This window comes from Hippichthys cyanospilos, chromosome 2, assembly GCF_059441005.1.
Source record: "Hippichthys cyanospilos isolate Australia breed blue-spotted pipefish chromosome 2, RoL_Hcya_1.0, whole genome shotgun sequence".
Classification (NCBI taxonomy): Eukaryota; Metazoa; Chordata; class Actinopteri; order Syngnathiformes; family Syngnathidae; genus Hippichthys; species Hippichthys cyanospilos.
In genome coordinates, this window is record NC_142370.1 from 7398706 (window position 1) to 7420921 (window position 22216).

Consider the following 22216-nt stretch of genomic DNA (forward strand, 5'->3'; position numbering starts at 1 on the left):
AGTGATTGACCAGCAGCTTCCACGTGCCCTGTGGCCAGTTGGTAAGGTCACAGCTGTTTTTCCTGGTGCAGACGGTAAGATCCGCACTGCTGAAATACAGGTCAAGGACAAATCCTACACCAGACCTGTTTCGAAACTCATTCTCCTCCCTGCACTTCCCCAAGACATTCCAGACTGATGTTCTTTAACTTTGCTGTGCAAAGTTGGGGCGGCTGTTAAGAAGTTTCTGATTATACTTAACGATTTCGTCTTTGTATTGTTCTGTTATTACTATTTACGCCTGGACATGTTTCTCCTGTGGTCATGTGATCTTCGTAGCACACACATACAATCACAAACAATCACACATAGAACACACACAGAACACACGAACACATACAAACACACACACACCAACCCAGATAAATAAATAGAACATTATATACAAGTAAGAGTGGCATGAGAGTGTGCATCATTTTATGTTCTGGCCGGACAACCTGATAAGATTGAGGATCCTCTGAATCAGTCAAATACAGTCCTTTCAAGGAGGTCACAAGTTTGGGCGCTATTCCGACACCTCCATTACAACTTATAGTCTATATAATTGGGTACAGTTTACTCACTTCCTCATGGTTGTCTGGAGAAGAAGGCGTGTGCGAGACTTGAGACTGTGTGCAATACAATCCCAAATCTTCTATTGTCTGTAAGGTAAGGAGAGAAAGAATAATTTTGATCATTGATTAGTTATTTGTTCATCAATTAACCAGTGACCCTCAAGTTAGTTACATCGTTAAGCCTGGGTGGACAATGTTACAATGTTAAAAATGACATAAGTAGAATTGATTGGTTGATTGGGCGAGTGAGATTTTGAAAACTTTTAAAATGGGGACAAAATCATGGCAGAGCTCCCAATTTTTCTATTCTATTGTCGTGCGCAGGGGTCGTGATAAACCTATAGTGTCACCCCCCCCCCAACCACACACACACACACACACACACACACACACACACACACAACTTTCGTACTTTGGTTAATTTTGGGGGCTTTTACTTCAACTTAAGAAAAAAACTATTACTGCTTTTATCGAATCAATCCTGTGGGTCCTTTTCCGACGTCGGTATGTGAGTATAAGTGGGGGGTGGGTAAACGAGCGTCATCAACCTTTTGCACCTTGTGGGAATGTGTCGAGACTCGTGGCAAACACTGCCACATCTAAGATGCCGGGCGCGCTCACGTCCTTAAGCAATGAGCCAAGCCAATCAAAACAAGTCGCTGAAGTATCGCGATTTTTTTACTATGACCTCCCACTGTGCAGCTTCGAGTTCAACCCCACTGTTGTTCCAGGCATTGCACTCCCTACTGTCAAGTGATTGGCTGCAGAACAGGCGTCGCGACAATGCGATTGGCTGTTGCCTCTCGTTCAGACACGACGTAATGTTTGAAGGCGCGAAATGAAAAATCCGATTAGGATCATTACGAAGAAATCGCTACCTAAACATAATTCATCCTTAAAGCAAAAAAGTAGTTGAACCAACTTGATTGCTCCGGTAAGGATTTCGTGAGAATGTATACCAATGAGTGGAACAGGTATCGCTCTCGTTCCATCATGCCTAGAATGCGAGTGGGACACGTAATATCCCCCACCCCCCATCTAAAATCCATGGGACAAAATAGTACAACTTCAGCCAAACTCGACGATGGTAAATTTATTTGCGCAAGCGAACGATGCTTCTTTATTATGCTTGCGTGAAGTCAAGTAGCCCAAAGAAGACGACGTGTCGCAGAGTGTCACCCGGAGCAAAACCTGCGTCCGCTACCACGCGTGCATACACGCGTTATTACGCTAACACCTCATCGAAAAGGACAAGCAAATTCCGATTTCGTTCCCGTCATGCAAAGCACTTCTTTTCCCAAGTTGCTCTCGAAATGTAAACACTGTCTTATGTTTTTGCGTGTGCCGGCGCCCGGTCTTTGTTTTGGAGGCGAACAAGTAGAAGAAGCGGAACAATGAAACGGAACAATGAAGACGAGGCTACCTCAATCCGTGCTTGCTTGCATGAGGGTGAAACTTGAAATAATGACGCCCGATTTACCGTTGCTTTTGCTTTCTTCGTCCGCGTTCAACTTTCCTCTGCCAAAAACTGGTCGACTCGTCCCGTCCCGGCCGGGAAGAATTTAGGGCCAGGCCGGTCGGTGTGACTCCCTCCCACGGAAAACGAAGAAGAAGAGAAAAAAAAGAGCGAGGGTCCGAGGGAGGCGGCTGTGTTTTTTTGTTTTTGTTTGTTTGTTTTTGGGGGGAGACCAACAAACCCGTGACTAAGGTCAGTGAAAAGCTAACCCCAAATACGGTACAATCCATCAATTAAAGACATTTTTAATAGGAAGCTTGGAAAGTGGGAGTGGCGCTCAGTTGTTCTATGTTTGTAATTCAATCTCCAAATCTCTCTCTGTATATATTTTAAGACAATTTGTGTGATATGAGTTCATTCTGGAGCCACCTAGTCCGGCTTGGAGACCGCATTAAGGTCTCGTCACTTACTGACAGAACTCGATTTTCTGTCCAAACCAGCTGCTGCTATTCTTCAACTTCATTAATATGCGATCAGATAAGACAGCTCTTTAAACACCTAAAGTTGAATGTGCTAAATGACATTTGCATAAATAAGTGCTACATGAATGGGTCATGACAGAATTGGAGGACATTTTGGTTTCAAAGTTCCTGAAAAGTAAGTCCTCATGTTTTCGGTTGTTCGATACATATCATGAACCATTATAAGCTTGAGTTGTTCAGCTTACAGATCAATTGTACATTTTTTCAAAACATGGTTTGATAAACAAATTTACTCTAATCACAGTAAGAGGGTTGCAAATCTGCACTAATATTCGCTTTCATGGGTAGGTATAAACGATCTGTTTAGCTAACTGCAACTGGGACAAAGAGGACAAACCTACTTTTGTAAATCTAAGAACAACAATAATTTTTGTCTTAGTTTGATTATATGCGTAACAGGGTTCCATCAGGTAAAAAAGACATTTAAGTAAGGCTAAATATTGTATTGAAAAATAGAAGAGAGCATTGCTCTACCCATTCTTTTGGAAAATTGTTTGAAAATGTTAGATCCAGTTTATACTTGATTCACTGTTTTCATCTTCTACCATGCTAAAAAGGTGACATGATTGCAGGCATGTTGTGGGACACACGTTCCACGAAAAATTATTATCTGACATTTATTTTGATTTACACAAATGTCCCCACATTTGCAAAACTAATGAAACGAATGGATTTTAATTTCCATTTTGACCCAATTTGGCTATTGCAGGGTGTGGGACAAGAGAACATGTCATTTTAGAGGGTCGTCCAGACTTATTTAGTATTTTAAAACTATTCTGAAGTTTTTTTTTAAAAGATATTATTTAATTTATTTATTATTTTATTTGCTCTTAGGACAAGTTTTGTACGGGTGTCATTAATGACTCAATTTTAGGGTACGCCAGCCAGAAATAAATCCGATGATGTTACACAATTTAGCTTCTGTATTTTCTGAGTAAAATATTCATGGAGATACCTTGGGGGTTGAAATACGACCACATTTCAAGAAGGCAAAAAACAAGATCTTGCCACAATAACAGACTTATTCTTAAATAATGAATTTAACTGAATAAGTGCAGAAAGTTAACCACCTTTTTTTTTTTAAGACGAATGATATATTTCCACATCCGACAGAACACTAGGGTTGGTGACCATCGTTACTACCGGGTTTAAACTTTTTGATTGTGTTCCAAGCAGATGTTGGAGATAACGCCTGAGAGAGCAGCAGTTAAACCACTTGGGATCACTTATGCGCATGCGCGCGCATTCCTCGTAGGCGTGGGCTTGCTCGGGCCCCCCTTGAATGGTCCGGAAAAAAATAGCTGGACAGAATAAAATAACTTACATTCACTTTCACAGTTGAATTTCTATTTATTTATTCATTTCTATTTGCTTTTTTGATTACGTTTGGAGCCTGATGGAATTTTACATTTAAGATACAACTCAAATTGGGAAGCGCTGCATTCAACTGTACCAAAAGAGAATGTATAATTTTTACCTGCAGAGGGCAGTAAAAAACTACATATGCGCTTGACCACGTTGACATACAAGGCAGCTGGATTTCCTACATCTGCGAGTTCACATGTGAGGGACGGTCATCTAAATCTGCGGTTCTCAAATGGAGGTACGTTAAGGCGCTGCAAGGCAGTATGTGAGATTTTTGCAAGGTTTCTAAAGTCGTTCACTAATTTAATGCAGCGACAGAAACACTTTCTTTTCAAATTAAGAGTAAGTGAATTGAAACATGAAGGCTCCAATTATTATTACCCTCCAAACAACTGCTGGCGCCTGTGCATTCATGGCTCGAATGACCCAGTGCAACGTCTACAGGTTCTCTTAGAAACACTATATTATTATGTCTAGCTTCAGACAGGACCGCTCACAATGCACTGAAAACATTGTGGTGTTGTGACTGTTTCACATTAAAAAAAAAAGTACTGCTCGCTTCCTCCTAATTTTGGCTAAATGAGAAGACAAGCACAAAAATTCACTGGTTGTTTCTTTTTTTCTTTGTTCGAAATTACCTTCGGATTTCTTATATTTATCTGAATAATTGATGAGATCGAATTTTCAGAAGTCCTTTCAAATGCCAAAATATTCAATAGCCATAGCCTTACAAGAGAGTATATGAACAAGAAAGCACTTTTGATGGATTCAGACTTCTTACACACATGCACACACTCTCTGAGTTGCACTGTTTAACGCGGAGACCACGCTCTGTTCCGTGTGTTTTCCCTGCGCTGGCCACCCTTTCTTCATGATTAACCAGACTCCTCACCCTGTGCGCTCCTGTTTCCTGTTACTTGGTTACCACTTGCCGTGATTTGCCGGGCCGTTTGTGTTTCCATGACGACCGTGACCATTCCGTCATCTCCCGACGGCCTGTCGTCCAGCCGGCCGGGCCTAGACCCCCGGCTCGCCGGTCGCACGGCCTCCCGCCGTGCGTGCCCGGCGCCCCCGGCGGGCCTCGCACAACAGAATGAAAACCCGGCTGGTGACCGGCCCGCCTTGCGCTCGGCTGTGCGGACAGATTGAGATTTTATAGACGCTCGATACGCGTTCATGCCTTCTGTGTCTCAATCAAGCAACAACTAATCAATTAGCGGATTGATCAACAATCATATCGGTTAATGATTCGCTTAGAGCAAGGGTCGCACGCATGACATCGTACTACATGAGAAAAAAGGAAACAGTATCGTTTATATCGGAAGTCCCTCACTCTGGGAGGTACAAATTATCAAGTAGTAGACCATTGTTGTGAGCTTCCTTCCAGGCCGTTCGTGTCATAAATTACTCGCTATGCTACAGTTTATTTTGAAGAATTGGCTGGCTTTTTCACAATGTTTGGCTGTTGTACTAGAATACGGTGGCTTGATAGGCAGAGCATCCTCCCCATGTCTCATTGTACTTCTGGGCCAACAAACTAGAAAAAAAACTAACAAAAAAATCTCGTCCCATTTACTGCTCTGTAAATGTGTCTATCCTGCTTTGGTCATTTTTTTCATTTTTTTGGTCATTCATTTTTTTCTTTCAGCGAGTGAGACTCTGTCTGTCATTGTCATTCTTATGGTGTTTACTAAAGTGATATCATTGCAAAAGATGAGAACTAAATTTATTATATTGATGCTGAGTCTGGCTCGATGGAGCAGTGGTTAGCACGTCCGCATCACATTTAAAGGACCAAGGATCCAATTCCAGCCGGGTCCGACCGTCCCATGTGGAGTTTGCCTGTTCTCTCCGAGCCCTCGTGGATTCTCTGGGCAATCCGACTTCCTCCCACGCTCCAAAAACAAGCGTGGCAGGTGTATTGGACACACCAAATTGTCATAAGTTGTGATTGGGTGTGTGAATGGTTGTTCATCGCGGTGTGCCCTGAAATTGGTTGGCAACCAGGTTAGGGTGTACCCCGTCTACTGCCTGATGTCAGCTGGGATAGGCACCAGCAAGCCCGCGACCATTGTGAGGATAAGGAGCTCTAGAAAATGGATGGATGGATATTGGTGGAGAGCTGACGAACAACCATTGCCTAAAATGGCCGCCATGTATGTTTTTGCATTGAGTTCAATGGGAACATGGCGACTGCCAACATGGCCGCCGCTTTAACACATGTTTTAGCCTAGTCTCGTCTGCTTTGTTTGCGTTGACGAGAGCAGCAAAACCCGCATAATTGTGAGCAGTCTTTCGGTAGATAGCACCGCAGCACCATTTATTGGCCGTGTAGAGAATTTTAAAAAACAAAAGTAGGATTCACCAAATGTTTGTCTGAACCCAAACGTGGTCCACGTGTGTTTCTTGTGGCTGTTGAGTTGCCGTTTGCCTCTTCAGCACACACTCTGGGCCCAAATAATTGCAGATTAGCCCAACACAGCTGGAATAATGTCGGATGGGAGGGAATCCACTCCCTTGCGAGGCATGTGGAACCTATTGGACCAGGCCAGTCCAGCCCCCCCCCCCCCCCCCCCCCCCCAAAAAAAACAGACTCCTACAGACCAAATGACGAAATAGAATGAAATGGTTGGCGCAGGCTTGGGCAAATCATCACATACACAAAGGCACTCATGGCGCACTTGATGTATGCCGAAGGTTGTATCGTCCAGGGTGGGGCTTTTTTTCAGCTGTTCCATTTTGCGGGCGCGGATGGCGCTGCGAGGACGGGCCATCCCACTCAGCCTTTGCACGGCCGGAGACTCTGCTGAGCTGCTGTCATGGCAACAGCAGCAGTCAGCGCCGCCGCCGCCAGCCAGTTTGGGCCTAGCTGGAATGCACAGGCCAGGGGGGAGTCATACACAAACTGGACGAACGACGATATAACCTCAAATATGGTTTACTTTCCAATATCTCTTTTTTTCCAAAAATGGCCACTTTTCTTAACGTCGCCTTAGTTTAATGTATAAAACTACGCAGACGATGTCCAATTTTTTTAGAAGTTATGGATGATGGCCATAATAATGGCCATAAAATGTCCAGCCAGTGGTTCTTGACCTTTGTTTTACTGTTAAATATTTTTTGTCCACCAAGTAAACTCTAACCAGCACAAAGCAATTTTGGACAAAAAAAAAAAAAAATACAATATATGGTCCATTATCTGTTGGATTTCTGGGAAATTGCATCGCTAATGACAATGTCATCTGTATTAAACATATGTTTAAAAAAAGTCACTAAAATTGAGCAATAAGATGAGTCATGTTCCAGTTCATTTTCTCTTAATTTGAAAAGAAAAATAAACCATTTTTTCCTCATGGAAATTAGAATAACGTTTACCTGAAACCCATGTTAAAATCTCACGTGCCCTGCGAGTCTTCACATCCTGCCATCTGCAAACCATTGTTTTAAATAGCATTTGGTTAAAATTCCTATCAGGCAAGTAAATATATTTTCCAAAATAAAATGTAGTCAGGTATGGCTTTACTGTTATTGATCCCATGATATTAAAATGACAGTTATTTGCAGTTCATATGCTGACTTTGCCAGACAGTTTTTAGTTTTGCCCATTCAACCAACAATGAATCGAGCAATGCGTTTACTCGCATTTGCGTTACATTTCAATTTGTTGGCAATGAGTAAAAAAAAATGCGCAAAATAATAAATGACATAAAAGAAAACGTTAGTCCAACCAAAGAAGTTTTTTTCCCCTACCTCTGAAAGTGAAAGTGACTTATATAGAATGAGGATCTTTTTTCTTCTTTTTTTTGCATACGCAGATGTTGCAATCTTGTGAATTTGAAGAATAACCCTTTGCGATTTCTTGTGTTGCTGTTTGAATTGCAAAAGTTGCATTTGAAGGAGCCCTGTACTGAAATGCAATGGAACAAAGGGTGCCTTGTAGCACAACGGGACAAATTGGATGCAACCAGCAACATCCCCCATGCAGGTGTCAAAAGAAAAAAAAAGGAAAGTGTTGTCGTTCTGACATGGGACATTGTTACTTTCATGAGCTTGGCGCAGACAGGAAGATGAAGTTCAAGTCAGAAATGCAGCAGCTTTTCTTTCACTTCTTGTTCCTCTTTGAATCGCAAAGGGCCATATTGCAATCAAACAAAGAAGTCCCGCACCCCCGCTTTGTTGCACAACGGGATGGTTAAATCTTTTTTTTTTTTTTCCTCATAGCAAAGTGTCGTTGCCCGTTGGTCGGACATCGTGGATGAGCGCCTTGCACGGATTGTGTTTGCGCACATTTGCGAGCTTCGCTGGAGGATGGATACCATTCAAACAGGTGTGAAGAGAAGCGGGAGATAGGCGCACGACGCCCCCTTCCACCCCCCCCCCCACCCCCCCAGTCGGAAGTAGGTCGATAGAAAGTGAAAGCGACGTCTGCTTTCTTTTGTCTCCGAGCCCAAGAAAAGGAGGAAGAATACGGTTTTACGCACAGGTGGGAGATGGGCTCCCCGGTGCAGGACGTCCCCCCTTCCCCCAACCAGCCGGGCCCCCTCCCTCCCTCGTCCCTCCTCCCCTCCTTCCCCCTCGGCTCTCTCCTCCTCGGCTCATGATTTGAGGAAGTGACATTTCATCACCGCTGCGGTCGGTCGGGACAGCCGCTGCAAACAGGTGTGCTGTGGTCCATTCGTCCCCCCCCCCGGGTCACTCAGGCGCATCCGAACCGCGTCCCGGAAGCCGAACCGAGTCGCGTCGGACGTGGGACGGCGGCAGCGGGGCGGGAGGGGGGAGGAGGAGGAAGAAGAGGACGCCGCTCAAGTGTGCTCTTTATTAGCCGGGCGACGTGGAAGAGGAGAGAGAGCGAGGGCGAGAAGGGGGAGCGCCAAGGGAAGGGGGAGCGATGGCGAGCAAGAAGGCGGCGGCGTGCGCGGAGGCGCCCAAAAGGAGCCGGAGCCGGAGTCCCGTGCAAGCGCTGCAGGAGGCGGAGATGTTCGGCGAATTTCAGGACTGGTGCCTCCGCACTTACGGCGACTCGGGCAAAACAAAGACCGTCACCCGCCGGAAATACAACAAAATCATGCAGACCCTGTTGCACAGCGACGACTCGGACGGAGTCTACGTGGACAACAGCCATATCAACGCCAAATTCAAGTTCTGGGTCAAGTCCAAGGGATTTCAGGTGGGGACCAACGTTTTAGGGGAGCACAACAAGAAAGGAGCTCCGGGGAAGCCCGTGCTCTACGTCCCGGTCAAGTCAACGGTAAAGTCTGCGCCTGCGCGTGCGAGTGCGTGCGTGCGTGTGCCTGCTGTCCCGTCGCCGTCTGCAACTTGTCTTCGTCTCCCGAGCGAAAAACGCCAACATTGGGCCACCTTCACTTTGTCCGTGCGTGCTCATCCCAGGCAGGCAGGCAGGCAGGCCGAGCGGCCCCGTGCACTCTCATCCCTGCTGCCATGGCAACGCCGCTGCCTGCCGCCGGCGAGGCTGTTGTGCAGCAACACTAACACTCACATTGTGCCCGCCTGCCGCCTCACGATACACTCTTGCGCCGGACGACCCGCATGTTTGGACTCGCGTGGGTGCCCCTTCAGCAGGGGCAGAGCTAGAGGGTGGCCACCCCTCGTCACTCTCTAACCACCCCCACATCTTGGGGGCAATTTTGATATCTGTGATGTATTTTTTTTAGGGGGGGGGGGGCTTTTTAAAATATACTCTAAAACCCTTTGGTATCTGCTGTTAATTAACCACATTTCATAATTTCATTTTCTGAAAGGTTCGATTAAGATTGATGAATGGACACATGCCTGTACAGCCCCAGAACACCCCCCCCCCTCCTCCCCAACCCAACAAGCGTATGAGTTTGGTGGGATCACCCCAGCCACCTTACAGAAAAATTTCTGGCTACGCCCCTGGCTTTTAGAAGGGGCGGGGGATGGGGGGAGGAGGGTCACCTGCTGATTGAGGATGGAAGCTCTAACCACAGCACCCTCGCTATCCCATGTCAGCCCAGTGATGAGCATGTTTCTGTTTTCTTTTTTGTGTCAAATGTGAGCGTGTGCATGCGCGTCGGCCGAGAGTGACTTTTCATTGTGTTGGCCGAGCATGATGCGGAACCACTCCACGCGTTGCTCCGGCAACACCTGTGTGCTTCACCGGCACCGCATTTGCTTGTCGACAACACACAAAGTCGTATATGTCGCAGGACGCTCAAGAGTGGCGTGTGTGTGTGTGTGTGTGTGTGTGTGTGTGTGTGTGGTGGTGGTGGTGGGGGGGCTGCTGCCCATACGCTAGCTACTACTGAAACAAAAGGGCCTGAGAGGCACACTCACACACACATGTAATACGGTACATGTAGTTGATCCTTGCTGGCGCCTGATGACGTGACGTGGCGAAGGAAAGGTCAGGTCATCGCATGTCCCGCTGCAGCTCCCGGCCTAGAGGTCCGGGAGCCGTTTCATGTACAGTATGCGCTCATACAAGTGCGAAATAGGCATGGAAATGCAGGCCTGCTTTCATTTTAAATGCGTCTTCTGGGAATGAACATTTTGTCAACAAAGAGATTGGGGCGTTAGCAAAGGTGTTGCTTGTGTAGGAGTGGTCCACAGGTGCCCCACCTGTGTGAATGCACACTTTCCATCCACGTGGGGCCGGCGAGTCATCACGATGAATGCTGCGACTAATCTCGTCCCTGGCCGTATTATGTTCCCCCACAGACACGAGGGCAGGTGGAAAGCAGCAGTTGTCCTTTGTGTGCAGCTTTCTGCTCAGAAAGGTTGACTGGGGCAAATCTCACATAGTGTCTCCTAACCTCTATTTGCCTCAGGCACCAGTTTCACATTGGAGAGAGAGAAAAAAAATTCCAAACCAAAATGCCCCAAAAACTGTACTGAACACATTTGCTCATTTTGCCCTCTAGTGGACGGACGGGCATTCGGATGTTGTGCTTGTCACTATACATCACTGGCATAGGGGTTGATCTCATGACATTATATCGACGTCACAATTCCTCATGGGTATGTAGAGTTGCAGCTATAGAAAAAAATGTTATTTAGAGATTCTAGAGAAATATCTTTTCATAAAGTTAATGAAACTAAGTGACGAAAAAACCGCAGAAGTGCCATATTATACAATGTCGGTGTAATAGTCCTTTTTTAAATGTATCCTTAATTAGCGTAAGCATTAGCAATTGATTCTGATTTCAGGACAATGTAGTGTTGTTGCTGGGGGGGTGAGTCACGTCAGCTGTTACGCCGTGACATGCTCCTGCGAATTACTATAAAAGTCTCGCAAAGCATTCATGTCTGTATTTTATTTGTAAAGGTAGGTTTATTTTGAAGTTGGCATTCTCACCACCTTACTGACATGTATAGTGTGAACACTTGTTGCTGCCTTTAGCCTGGGAAAAAAGGGGGGAAAAATGTTTCAAGGGTTTTTTTTTTTAGGTACTCAAATTACTGGACAGGTTTAACCACTAATAGTTAGCTCTAAACCTTTGGACAAACAGTTAGAACAGGGGTGTCAAAGTCGCTTAAGTTTGCAGGTCAAATGGAGGAAAATCTATTCCCAAGTCGGGCCCGACCAATAAAGTAATAGTATATATTTATGTAACATTAAAACAACAACTTCAAATTCTTTTTTTTTTTTTTTAAATACTGTCCAAAACAATGCAAATACGGGATGATGTGTAACAAAGTGGTGCATTGAGATATGAGACCATGCTTGTAACTCAAAGCACTCTTGTCAAAAGTCATCTCAAGCTATTCAAACAGTAAAACTAAGTGGAGTCACTCTTCTTTGAAAGCACCGCTGTCTGATTTATCATAAATAAATAAAGTTTGGACAAATGACGTTGCGAATTCCTAGATGAGGCCAAGAGCTCCTGCAGCCCTGTCTTAAAAAAAAAAAAAAAGTATCCAAATAAAATGACAATACACCTAACTTTAGTACTATACAAGAAACAGCAAGTAAAAATGATGGTCAAGGACAAATATCAGCACTGTGCTCTCGAAGAAGCCAAGAACCCCCTCCCATGATATAATGTCTTATAATTAGGTGCTAGAAACATGCGCCTATGTGATTGATTGCATTATTATTTGGTGCCATCAGTGTTGTCCAAACAGCTAATGTGTGTGTTCAGGTGTGCAGTGAAATCTGCGGCGTGAAAATATATATGCAACTATGATCTATGAATTGGGGTCATTTCCTGTGGCTCACCTGATGTGGTGTCGTAGCATAACAGTTTTCAGTCATTGCTCCATTCATTCAACTTTTATTAACAAGTGTGTGTTTGCGAGAGAAAGAATATCCCACAACCCCATGCAGTTGACCATAGTGGAGGGCTGCGTCACCTTTCTCTTGCAAACGCCGGTATGCTGCATGGGGCAAATAAGATTACAGGAACTTTACAACCACTTCTATGATTATGAGGCAAAACAAGGTTTACAAGGTTTCTTTATTGTCTCTCCACTTGCACAAGTACAAGGCAAAAAAAAACAGGCTTGAACTGTCCCAGAAACATACAAAGACAATGACCAACAGAGGGAGACAGGACGGAAAAGCCTGACTCAAGCGCGTCCTACGTTTTACTTAAAATGTGTCATTCCAAGACACTGCTCCATACAAAACTGTCATCAAAACAATTCATTAAACAACAAGCGTCCGCTAGCCAAATGCAATCATGACTGATGAACCTTCAAACGGCACACAAAGAACACTCTTGGTTGTTGTGAACTTCTCTCCTTGTATGAAAAATAATAACATGGACACGAGAAACAACAGTTTATATTCCTTTTCAAGTTAAGAGCAAATGAATTGGAACATGAAACAACTTTTTCCAAATTTGTTTTAGTGACTCTTTTGCAAAACCTCATATCATTGGATCAATAACAGTAAAGACATACCTTGCTACATTTATTTTGTAAAATCTGTTCATTAGCTTGATATGACTTATTTGCAGCTGTTGTTTAAAAAAATCAGTTCTCAAATGGTGTGTGAGATTAAAACAAATGTAATGTAATTCTTTTTATGGCTTGAGAAAAACAGTTTATTTTACTTTTCAAATCGAAAGCAAATGAATTGGAACACGATTCAACATCTTGTCTTACCGATTGTCTTTCAGTAACTTTCAGGACAGTGTATGCCTTGATAGGTTGCTGGATGTCATGGTAAAAAAAAAAAAAAAAACAAAAAAAAAAAACATCATCCATGAAAATAAAAGGATGAAAACCACTTCCCTACGTCAAATCGTTGGTTTATAATGATTTTCAGAAGTGGGAACTAACATTTTCCACCCAACTATTACAAGCAACAATGACACACGTAGAAGGCATTTCAATCTTGCTTTTCGAACAATAAAAAATGCTGTTTTGTAACCAAAATGGGCGCCGGCAGTGCATTGTGGGTAATCTGAAGATCTCAAGGCCCTCTACAGGTTAAGTACGCCCGTTGTTAACGGTCACGGCCTCACCCAAGCGGGGACGTGGGTATGCGGGTGGGGGCCTCCGGACGCCCCGCCGCAGCTGCTCCCGGACCGTGCCAAGTTTGTGCGAATGACGGGAGGATGCCCGGGTGGGGGCGGGGACAGATTGCCGATGCGCGCACAGAGGAGGCCTGTTGTGTGCGTGCGGCCAGCGCACAAGGCAGCTTCAGTGTGCCATGGGACAATGGTTGCCGGCTGGCCGGCCGGCCGGCCGGCCGGGCGCACAGTGGCCATGTAAGCTCTCCGTCAACAGGCTTCTGTCTCTGAATCGGCCGCCTTCTTCTTTTTTCCCCTCGCCCGTCTCGGCTGTGGCCGTCTTGTCTCGCCCTCTTTCTGCGCACTTCTCCTGGCGGCTCCCAGTGTGGAGAAGCAACCTCGTTTAGCTCCCATTATATCCTGATTAGGGAGTGGGGGTGGGGTGGGGTGGAGGGGTAGGCCAGGCGCCAAAGACGCGTTGCAAAATTGCATCCCGTCAAAGCAGGCAGCGAGGATGCCGAAAAATCATTTGCACATTTGCCTTCACGTGAGCTGTGCGCTGGAGGTTATTAAGAAAAATGTTGCGAGCTGTTGCTTTTAGTTGCCATGTCAACCGAAAACCATAACTACCGGCGATGAGCATCATGGCGGATTTCCGTGGCCGTGTTGTGGATAAACTCACGTAAGGCAAACTGCGTTACGGGGAGGAAACACCAATCAGTCCAATTCATTGATTTTCAAAATGACCATTCAGTGGAGTATGGCTTTAACTTTATTGGTGGAATGATATACAAATGACGCAAATGGTAGTTTTGGGGGAATTTTTTTTTTTTGCAGTCAGATAGCAAATTAAGCAGAATGACCTTTAACCCTTGTGGGTTCATGTTACAAATTATGAAAATTCTTTTGATTTCTTATGATATCCTAAAAGAATCAACTGGAATCAATTGGAAAAACGAGCTCAAATTTCTAGCACATGATTAAAACATAAAATTTCAAAATGCAATGATTCTGACATTTCTATGTGATTGCAGCTGGACATGCGAGACTTTGTATACAAAAATAATCATTGTCCACATTTTGGACCACATAAAACCATTATAAATACAATTTTTGAAATGCATTTTTAATCGGATTTATGACATTGATTTTCCTTCGATTTTTGCAACATTCCGTTGCGTGGTGGTCAAACTATGTCAGCAAACAGAAAATTGACTTGTGTTTCACTTCAAGACAGTAGGTGGTGGTAGAGACCAGTTAATGACTATGTCTAAAAGTGTCATCATCACTCCACAGGCTACAAAGACATATCATACCGCTTTTCAATTTTTTTGTGGGTGTTAACAAGTTTAACCTATGTATGGATAGAATGAATACCACAGAACAATTTGAGTGTTTGAAAGAAAAAATTGTCATAAATAACTTTAAATATTAGGCCTTTAAAAGCATTTACATAATTTGGAAAAAAAAATGCTATATGTATAATTTGCAAAGTGTGTGCACAAGGGTTAATTGTGGTTTGAAGCCTTCATGTGAAATGGACCCTCTTTTTTGATGAGCAAAAGGAATCACTAATGAAAATTGGTCGGCTTTGTTGCGTTTCATCCTTATTTAGTGATTGGACGGGAGACAATGAAAGCGAGCGATGCGGCGTTGTGTCCCCCTCAATTTACAAAATAAAAGACTCGACGTCTTTGTGCGCTGGAGCTTATTATCCCGGCTCATGGCGGAGGGGTCTCAAAAAGACAACTGGAGACGTTTGCACCTCGGCCACCATCGGCCCAGAAGGGGAACGTCATCTTTGCTATCTGATTAATTAGGCCACGCTTCTCTTGAGAAGCCATCTTTTCGGGGAAGGGCCAGAGTCCAAAGAATACTGGCCCGATTCTTCAAGTGCATTTGCATAAACTGCTGTTTTTGTATCTCCTGCGACGTTTTGTTTGCTAGCTAGCTGCTCAGCAGAACTTATCAAACTACCTTACTCGACAGGCTTCCGAAATGCTCGCCGCCCTGAACGGTACTCACAGAGTTGTTAAGCTTGTTAAGTCACCGGCGCAGAGTTCAGAAAGTGTGTGATCTCAAAACGCTATGTGAAGTCAAACATGTGCATCCGTGCCATGAGATATGAGCAACTCAAGCACATAGATCAAAAATAACTGAAATATATATATATATATATATATATATATATATATATATATATATATATATATATATATATATATATATATATATATATATATAAAATTAAATATATCATTAATACTTATATAATTAATACGTATATAATTAAATACCATCATGAATAAAAAAAATAAAGAAAGGAAAAAAGGTTTGTTTACCTTTGGAGTGACTTGACTTGAGCTAGTTACGGCCATCTTTCCTAGCAAGTGTAACCATGTCTGTGGCTTCTTTGTATTTCTTGATTATCTCCTGGAAAAATGCCATAACAAAGAGGAAGAAAAAAAACTTCATATTTCACTCCAGGGACATCATAACCGGGGTTCCACTGTATGTGCATATATATATATATATATATATATATATATATATATATATATATATATATATATATATATATATATATATATATATATATATATATATATATATATATATATATATATATATATATATATATATATATATATATATATATATGTATATATGTATATATGTATATATACACACATACACACACAAACACACACACATAAATATATATATATATATATATATATATATATATATATATATATATATATATATATATATATATATATATATATATATATATATATATATATATCATCACAATGGTAATGGTAAACACTGAGCCACCCTCAATCAATTCCACCCAGTTCAAAACGATGTGATCGGGCCTGATTTCCGATCACATAATCGACATCGGGACACCCCCATAAAAAAACTACTGAAGAGTGCTAATATGGTGGGGTATTTTTCTCTAATATTTGCAAAAAAAAATTGTTTTTGGGATGCTGGGGTGTTTCAATGGTAAAAAATATTTTTCTACTCTTGGAATTCAACGTTGATGTATGTCAAGGCACAGTATCGCTCTGAAAAACTGGCCAACGCGCTGTAGGGCGAACCCGTGCCCAAACGAAGACGGCACATGTGTGCAGTAGCTACTTTGTGCTCAAAAGAGGGGGTCGCAGCGCGGCTTCTTGGCGTTTCCTCCCTTCAGCACCCTCTCTGTTGCCATGGAGAGGCCGCTCTTTGCTTTCCCATAGGAGGAGAAATTAACACCATTTTTAACTGGCCCGGGGGCCTCTCCCCACCCACCCCCTGTGTGGGACACAGTCAGAGTTCCGCAGACACACTCACACACTCGCACGCGTCTTCGAGTCGCCCATAATCCCCCTTTTTTCTTCCCGGGACACAATTTGACAAAACGTCAGAAATAGACTGCGAGCGCGTGCAGCTCATTTGCATACATCAGCAGAAGGCGTCGGTCCCGGGACCGCCGCTCCTCCTGCCTCGAATGAGCGTCATACTCACAATCGCAGAGTGTTCATCACGGACTGCAAGACTGCACCTAATGTGGCTTTGTGAGAGGAGAGGAGGATGGGGAAAAAATGTAAGAAAAATCAAATAAAATTTAAAAAGATGGGTGGGGGTTAATGATGTCTTATCCCCATTTGATGCCATGTGGACCTTAACCTGCCACCATTAATCAGATGTGCACACACTGCTTAGTGCCTTTTTGTCATTTACGTGTCCATTAGCTAACTGATATTTACGCACTTCTTGATCATCTGTCACGAGTACTTAAGTGCTGAGGCTGGCGATGTGGACTAAACCTTTTGGATGTACAAATTTGAATGTTTGTAGTTGTAGGCTAAATGCTAAAAACATATTTTTTTCCATTAATGCCATGGGTAATCGACTTGTCCATAAACATATAGCATGGAATTATGTGGGAAAATACCAAATGGTCATAAGCAGTTTACGCACTTACTGTAGGCATCATTTGCTGAAAAAGTAAAACAAATAAAATGAAAAGTGGTCGTGGTCATTCCATGTTGACCTTTTGACCTTTGACATGCTGTCGCTATCTGGGTGAAATTTCAGCTTCTTACTGTTTCCTTACAATATCCTTTGTTGTGAAATTCCATTGATGTTAAAATAAAAGGATTAAAAATAAAAAGACATTCACTTGACTGTTTACCACGGTTTATTCTTCAGGACACTGATTGTTTTTATATTTCAGCAAGCAGCACTGCAAAGGGAAGGAGGAAAGGAGGAAATAGTTACGGAAGCCCTCTAAGTATGACAGGAGCAGAATGCGCAGATTAAACAGGACGTGTCAACATTTTTATGAATAAAACAAAATAACAAACAACAACAAAATAACCTAAATAAAAATATAAGTACAAAATAAAATAACAAAATAAGTAAGGATTTAATTTTATGCCCACAATTGCGTGTGAAATATGTTCGCAAATACATTCAAAATTTATTTGAATGTATCTTTGAACAAGTGTGCCAGGTAAAAATGCGTTCGGTAAAGAGCAGTTATGAATACATAAGACAACCAAACACATTTGGTTACTTTTACTTTTTACTTTTTGGTGCTCGAGTGTTGCTTGTTGCGGCAAGCGCTGCTAGCTGCTAATGTTGGAACCGTTGCTAATCATTGGCAACAGGCATTGTATAATGCGTTGTCAGTGTTATGAAGTATTTTTGAGTGCCTCTATTTCCATAATTAGCATTTGAACTTGTTAGTGTTGCTGACATTGATGATGAGTCAAGACAGTCGTTATGTTGCGACACGCTGCTGGGATCTACTTTAGAAAGAAAAAAAAAGGAGACTGTATGTTATTTTAAAGGTGGCCTTCTCACTGCGTTACTGCAAAGCATGAACGCGTTGCAGCGCTTAGCTTGGGTTCTTCCTGATATTCGGGTACCAGTAGCAGAAAAAAAATGCTTCCAGCATTTTGTTGTCCTACTTTCTTCTTCTGTGGTGTCACCTGGCAAAGTCGCTTAGTGGTGGGCACATTAGTGCCATTAACTGATCCACTGCAAGGGAAGCAGTGCGAATTGATGCTTGACAGATTGAAGTTGTGAAGTTTGCTGGCGCCATCTAGAGGTGGGGAGGGTCAAAAGCACGTTTGCGGCTCATGTTGATTTCGCTTGACACGTAAGACAAAATAGCAGCCAAGTGACAGCTTCCATCCAGGAACACTTGCACGGCAAGGCACTCCCATCACAAGACGAAAAATGTTTTTGTAGAAAATGGGCTCTTGGAAGCTCATTTGCGGCGTCAGGCATCTCTGGTGGCCTGCCTGGCTTTGTGACCCAGCTGCTTCCCGTCATCTCTTCCTTCTCCCACTGACCCGCCTGCCCGCGTGTGCAGGGCCGCTCCTCGGTCGCCATCAGCGACTCATGCGCGTGTGCTCGCCAGCGGGGGTGGGGGCGGCCGGCCGACTCAAACCCTCCAGTCTCCTAGCAACAGAGCGGTTTGTTGCGGGACGGGGAGCCGAGGCGAGGCAAGGATGGGGGCTGGTCGTCCAGCGGTTGGGGAGGAGAGCAAAGTCTTGCGGGATTACAAAGAGAGCGCCAAAGGAGCGTTGCAGCATCTTCCTGATGTCTTGTTGCCATTTTGGGATGCTGGCACGCCGATGCCACCAAATAGCTGCTACTGCAATCAACAGCTGCTCACAGAGATTCTTTGAGCTCGGGCCGCTCGATGCGTACCGTGCTCGAGCCGACAAACACGCACGCTCAAAAGCTGGACGCTTTCGATCCTCTAAAGACGCTGCCAACCAGGATGATGTCGTTGCACCTGTACACAACAGGTGGCAAATATTGTTCGTCACAGGATATATGCGTAGTCCACAAACAATAAAATAGCGTTAGGGCTGCAGTTTTTAAACAGATATAAAATCCATAATCCTACTGATTATTGCAATCAATCTTTCATTTAAAGGTGTTGTGTGCAACATTTAGTGCCATTTAGTGGTGAACTAAAAGGATGCAATGAGTTTGAAATGCGCACACGCTACATTTCACCAAGTCTTTCTGCGGGTATCTGTAGCAAAAAGATGATGGTGAAACATACTTTTTTTTCCCATAAATGAAGTCCAAAAGTAGGGGTGCGTCCTCGGAACGGTAGCTTGAAAAATGTGATTATTCTTTTTATTGGACACCACTCGAGAAAGATTGAGCAATCCGCTACATAAGCCGATTTTTGACGCACAAATGTGCATTTTTAAATCGTCCGTATTCTTACTTACAATAATTACTGCAGTGCTTCTCAATTATATTTTGCACCCCCCCCAGAGAAGAAAACATTTCAGCACCCCCCCCCCCCCCCCCCCCTCCATTATCTATAGCCGCTTATCCTTACAAGGGTCGCAGACTTGCTGGTGCCTATCCCAGCTGATTTGGGGCACTAGGCGGAGGGCACCCTGACTGTTAAGTACTTTTTTTTTTTTTTAACTACAACATTTATGCAGGTTAAAGTTTGTCTAAGCAGAAAAAAAACCTAGGTGCAACAAAAAAGTGCCAGAAAAAAAGATGCCAATACTTCTTGCCAACACTTCACATGGCAAAAACAAATCCTTTTCCCTGGGGTCGCCTCGCGCCCTCCCAGGGGGGCCCGCCCCACTATTTGAGAAACATTGCACCAAGGGGACAAGCTAGAGGCCGGACCTCAGTTGTCTGTTAGCAGCCAGTGCCTGTTGCAGCTAACAACCGCTCATGTTTGCTGACTTTATTTTGGCATTATTTTCAATAAAAGAAGCGAGCAGACTGAATCAACGTCCGAGTTCATCTTTGTTCACTCACACAGAAATATTACTAAAACAGATATATAAAAGTAATGATGTCTCCATCATTCAATTCTTTCAATTCAATTAAGTGTGCACCGGTTAGAGAACACAGAAAGTTATTTCATTTGACTTTTAATTGTAGTCTTTTGATACACACACAACCATAAACTTGGTGGAACGCAGACAATGTGCAACTTCTGATATTTATCGCAAAAAGAACTCGAGCCGCATCACGAAGAAAAGGAAAAACAATTGCTTTGAGCGCATTCAAGGTGATGCTAGCAAGGCGTTCACGGACTTCTCACAATGTGGGAAATCTGAAGCACGCCAAATCTGCAACAAATACATATGAGCACAGGAAAATGTGAAGAATCTAAAAAATGAGATTTATTTCTATACCACCTGAATGCATTATGTCACGCAATGTATTTTGGGAATTGAGAGGGAAAGTTTTTGTAATTGTTTATTTTAATTAAACAATATACTGTATTTGCAGTTGACCTGCACAAATAGCAGGGAATGTCCCGGGCCTGAAAATGCGCATGTAATTGATGCATTGGGAAAAAAAATGTTAGTTTATTCATTAGAATTTATTTTAAAATTAATCAGCTTTTTCTTGCCAAAAATCGGCATCGGACATAAAAGAATTGGGCGACTATGTGATCATTCACAGACTGATTGATTGAATGTACTCAATTAAAATCGTGACTTTTTTTTTTCCCCCACAAAAGAAAATCTGTCTGCCTGTGCCTCATCAATGGAGTGTGTGAGCGTGTGTTTTTTGTTCTCTCTAAAATAAGACATTTGCATATCTGCTTTTACACAGTACACAATATTTGATGGATGTTGTGAGATACATACAAATGGTATATGTTTCACTGCAGAGATTTTTAGAATAGGGAGGCAATCGTATTGGGGTGATAGACACACCTCATTTTGTGTTTTTCACAAAACGCTCTCACTGTATACAGTGGGCCTGCAAACTCCCTAACTTATTGTGAACTCTACATTTTGGAAAAGAAAGAAGGGCATTTTTTCCAATTTTCTGATGATTGGGGTAAACCAGGAGCTGAATCCGAATCATTTCATACAGTATGTGCAGTTTCTGGAGTTTAAAATAGTGTCCTGATACTGAATGAAGGAATTGCAATTCACAAATATCTGATTCAGTTAATTGGACAAATTATCAACAGATGAAGTTATTATTAATGGTGAAACAAAACAAAATTAACAATGAATAGCAGGAACCATTTTTATTTTTTTAATGCTAAACTTGTACAAACAGTGCGGAGGCCTTGATTCTGTGCCGACGATCGCGTCCCCTCCTCCCTCCCCTTCCTTTGCAAGCGACCCCCCCGCCCCCATGAGCGCGTCTCGGAGAATTTGGGAGGAATTCAGCAGAGATGCGGCAGCGCTGTGGGTGCAATGCACACCCCACACTTGGATGAGATTATCTCAATCCAGCGTGAATGGACCTGACATCATTGTCCCAGGCAGCGGTAGCGCGAGTGATGATGGCACCGAGCTGGAGGTGGTGGGGGGGTGGGCCGGGTTGCCGTGATGATACCTTTCTAGATTACAGATGTGATGATGATGTGGCGGATTGTTATGATTTCATTTATTAGCGTTGGGTTGAGCCCAGGCTGACAGGGGAGAGTGGCTGGCAAGAGGCGGGGCGGGCCGGATTAAAACAAACCCGCTCTGTGAGCTGGTTTTAGTTGCCATGGCAACCATCATTACCTCGCACTTGGGAGAGCCGGAGCAAGAAGAGAGAAGGAGTGGGGGGAGGGGCCGCGGGGGGTGGGGGGTGGGGGGTGGGGGGCGTAAGAAAACAGTGCACGATGGCCCGTCCGGATCACGGGACCAAGAAATGTCACAAAGCGGTAGCAGCAGAAGATAAATGTCGTGGGGGGTGGGGGAGTGGGGGGGCGCAACTTTTTCCACTGGACTTTCAAGCAACAATCATTGCAATCCCCTCAGAATCAAACTCATCACGCTTCAATTTCTCATCCATGACTTCCGTTAA

At 43.6% G+C, this 22216-nt stretch overlaps 1 protein-coding gene across 2 annotated transcripts in view; it reads left to right on the forward strand.

Annotated features, from left to right (window-relative positions):
• Positions 1 to 8574: 8574 nt before the first annotated feature.
• The window catches only part of nol4la (nucleolar protein 4-like a), a 33461-nt gene continuing 19819 nt past the window's right edge, over positions 8575 to 22216 (forward strand). For both annotated transcript variants that reach the window (XM_088408940.1, XM_088408941.1), the window contains exon 1: positions 8575 to 9204. In XM_088408940.1, the coding sequence (XP_088265066.1) occupies positions 8845 to 9204 (360 nt within the window). In that variant the 5' untranslated portion in view covers positions 8575 to 8844. The remainder of the gene's footprint in view (positions 9205 to 22216) is intronic.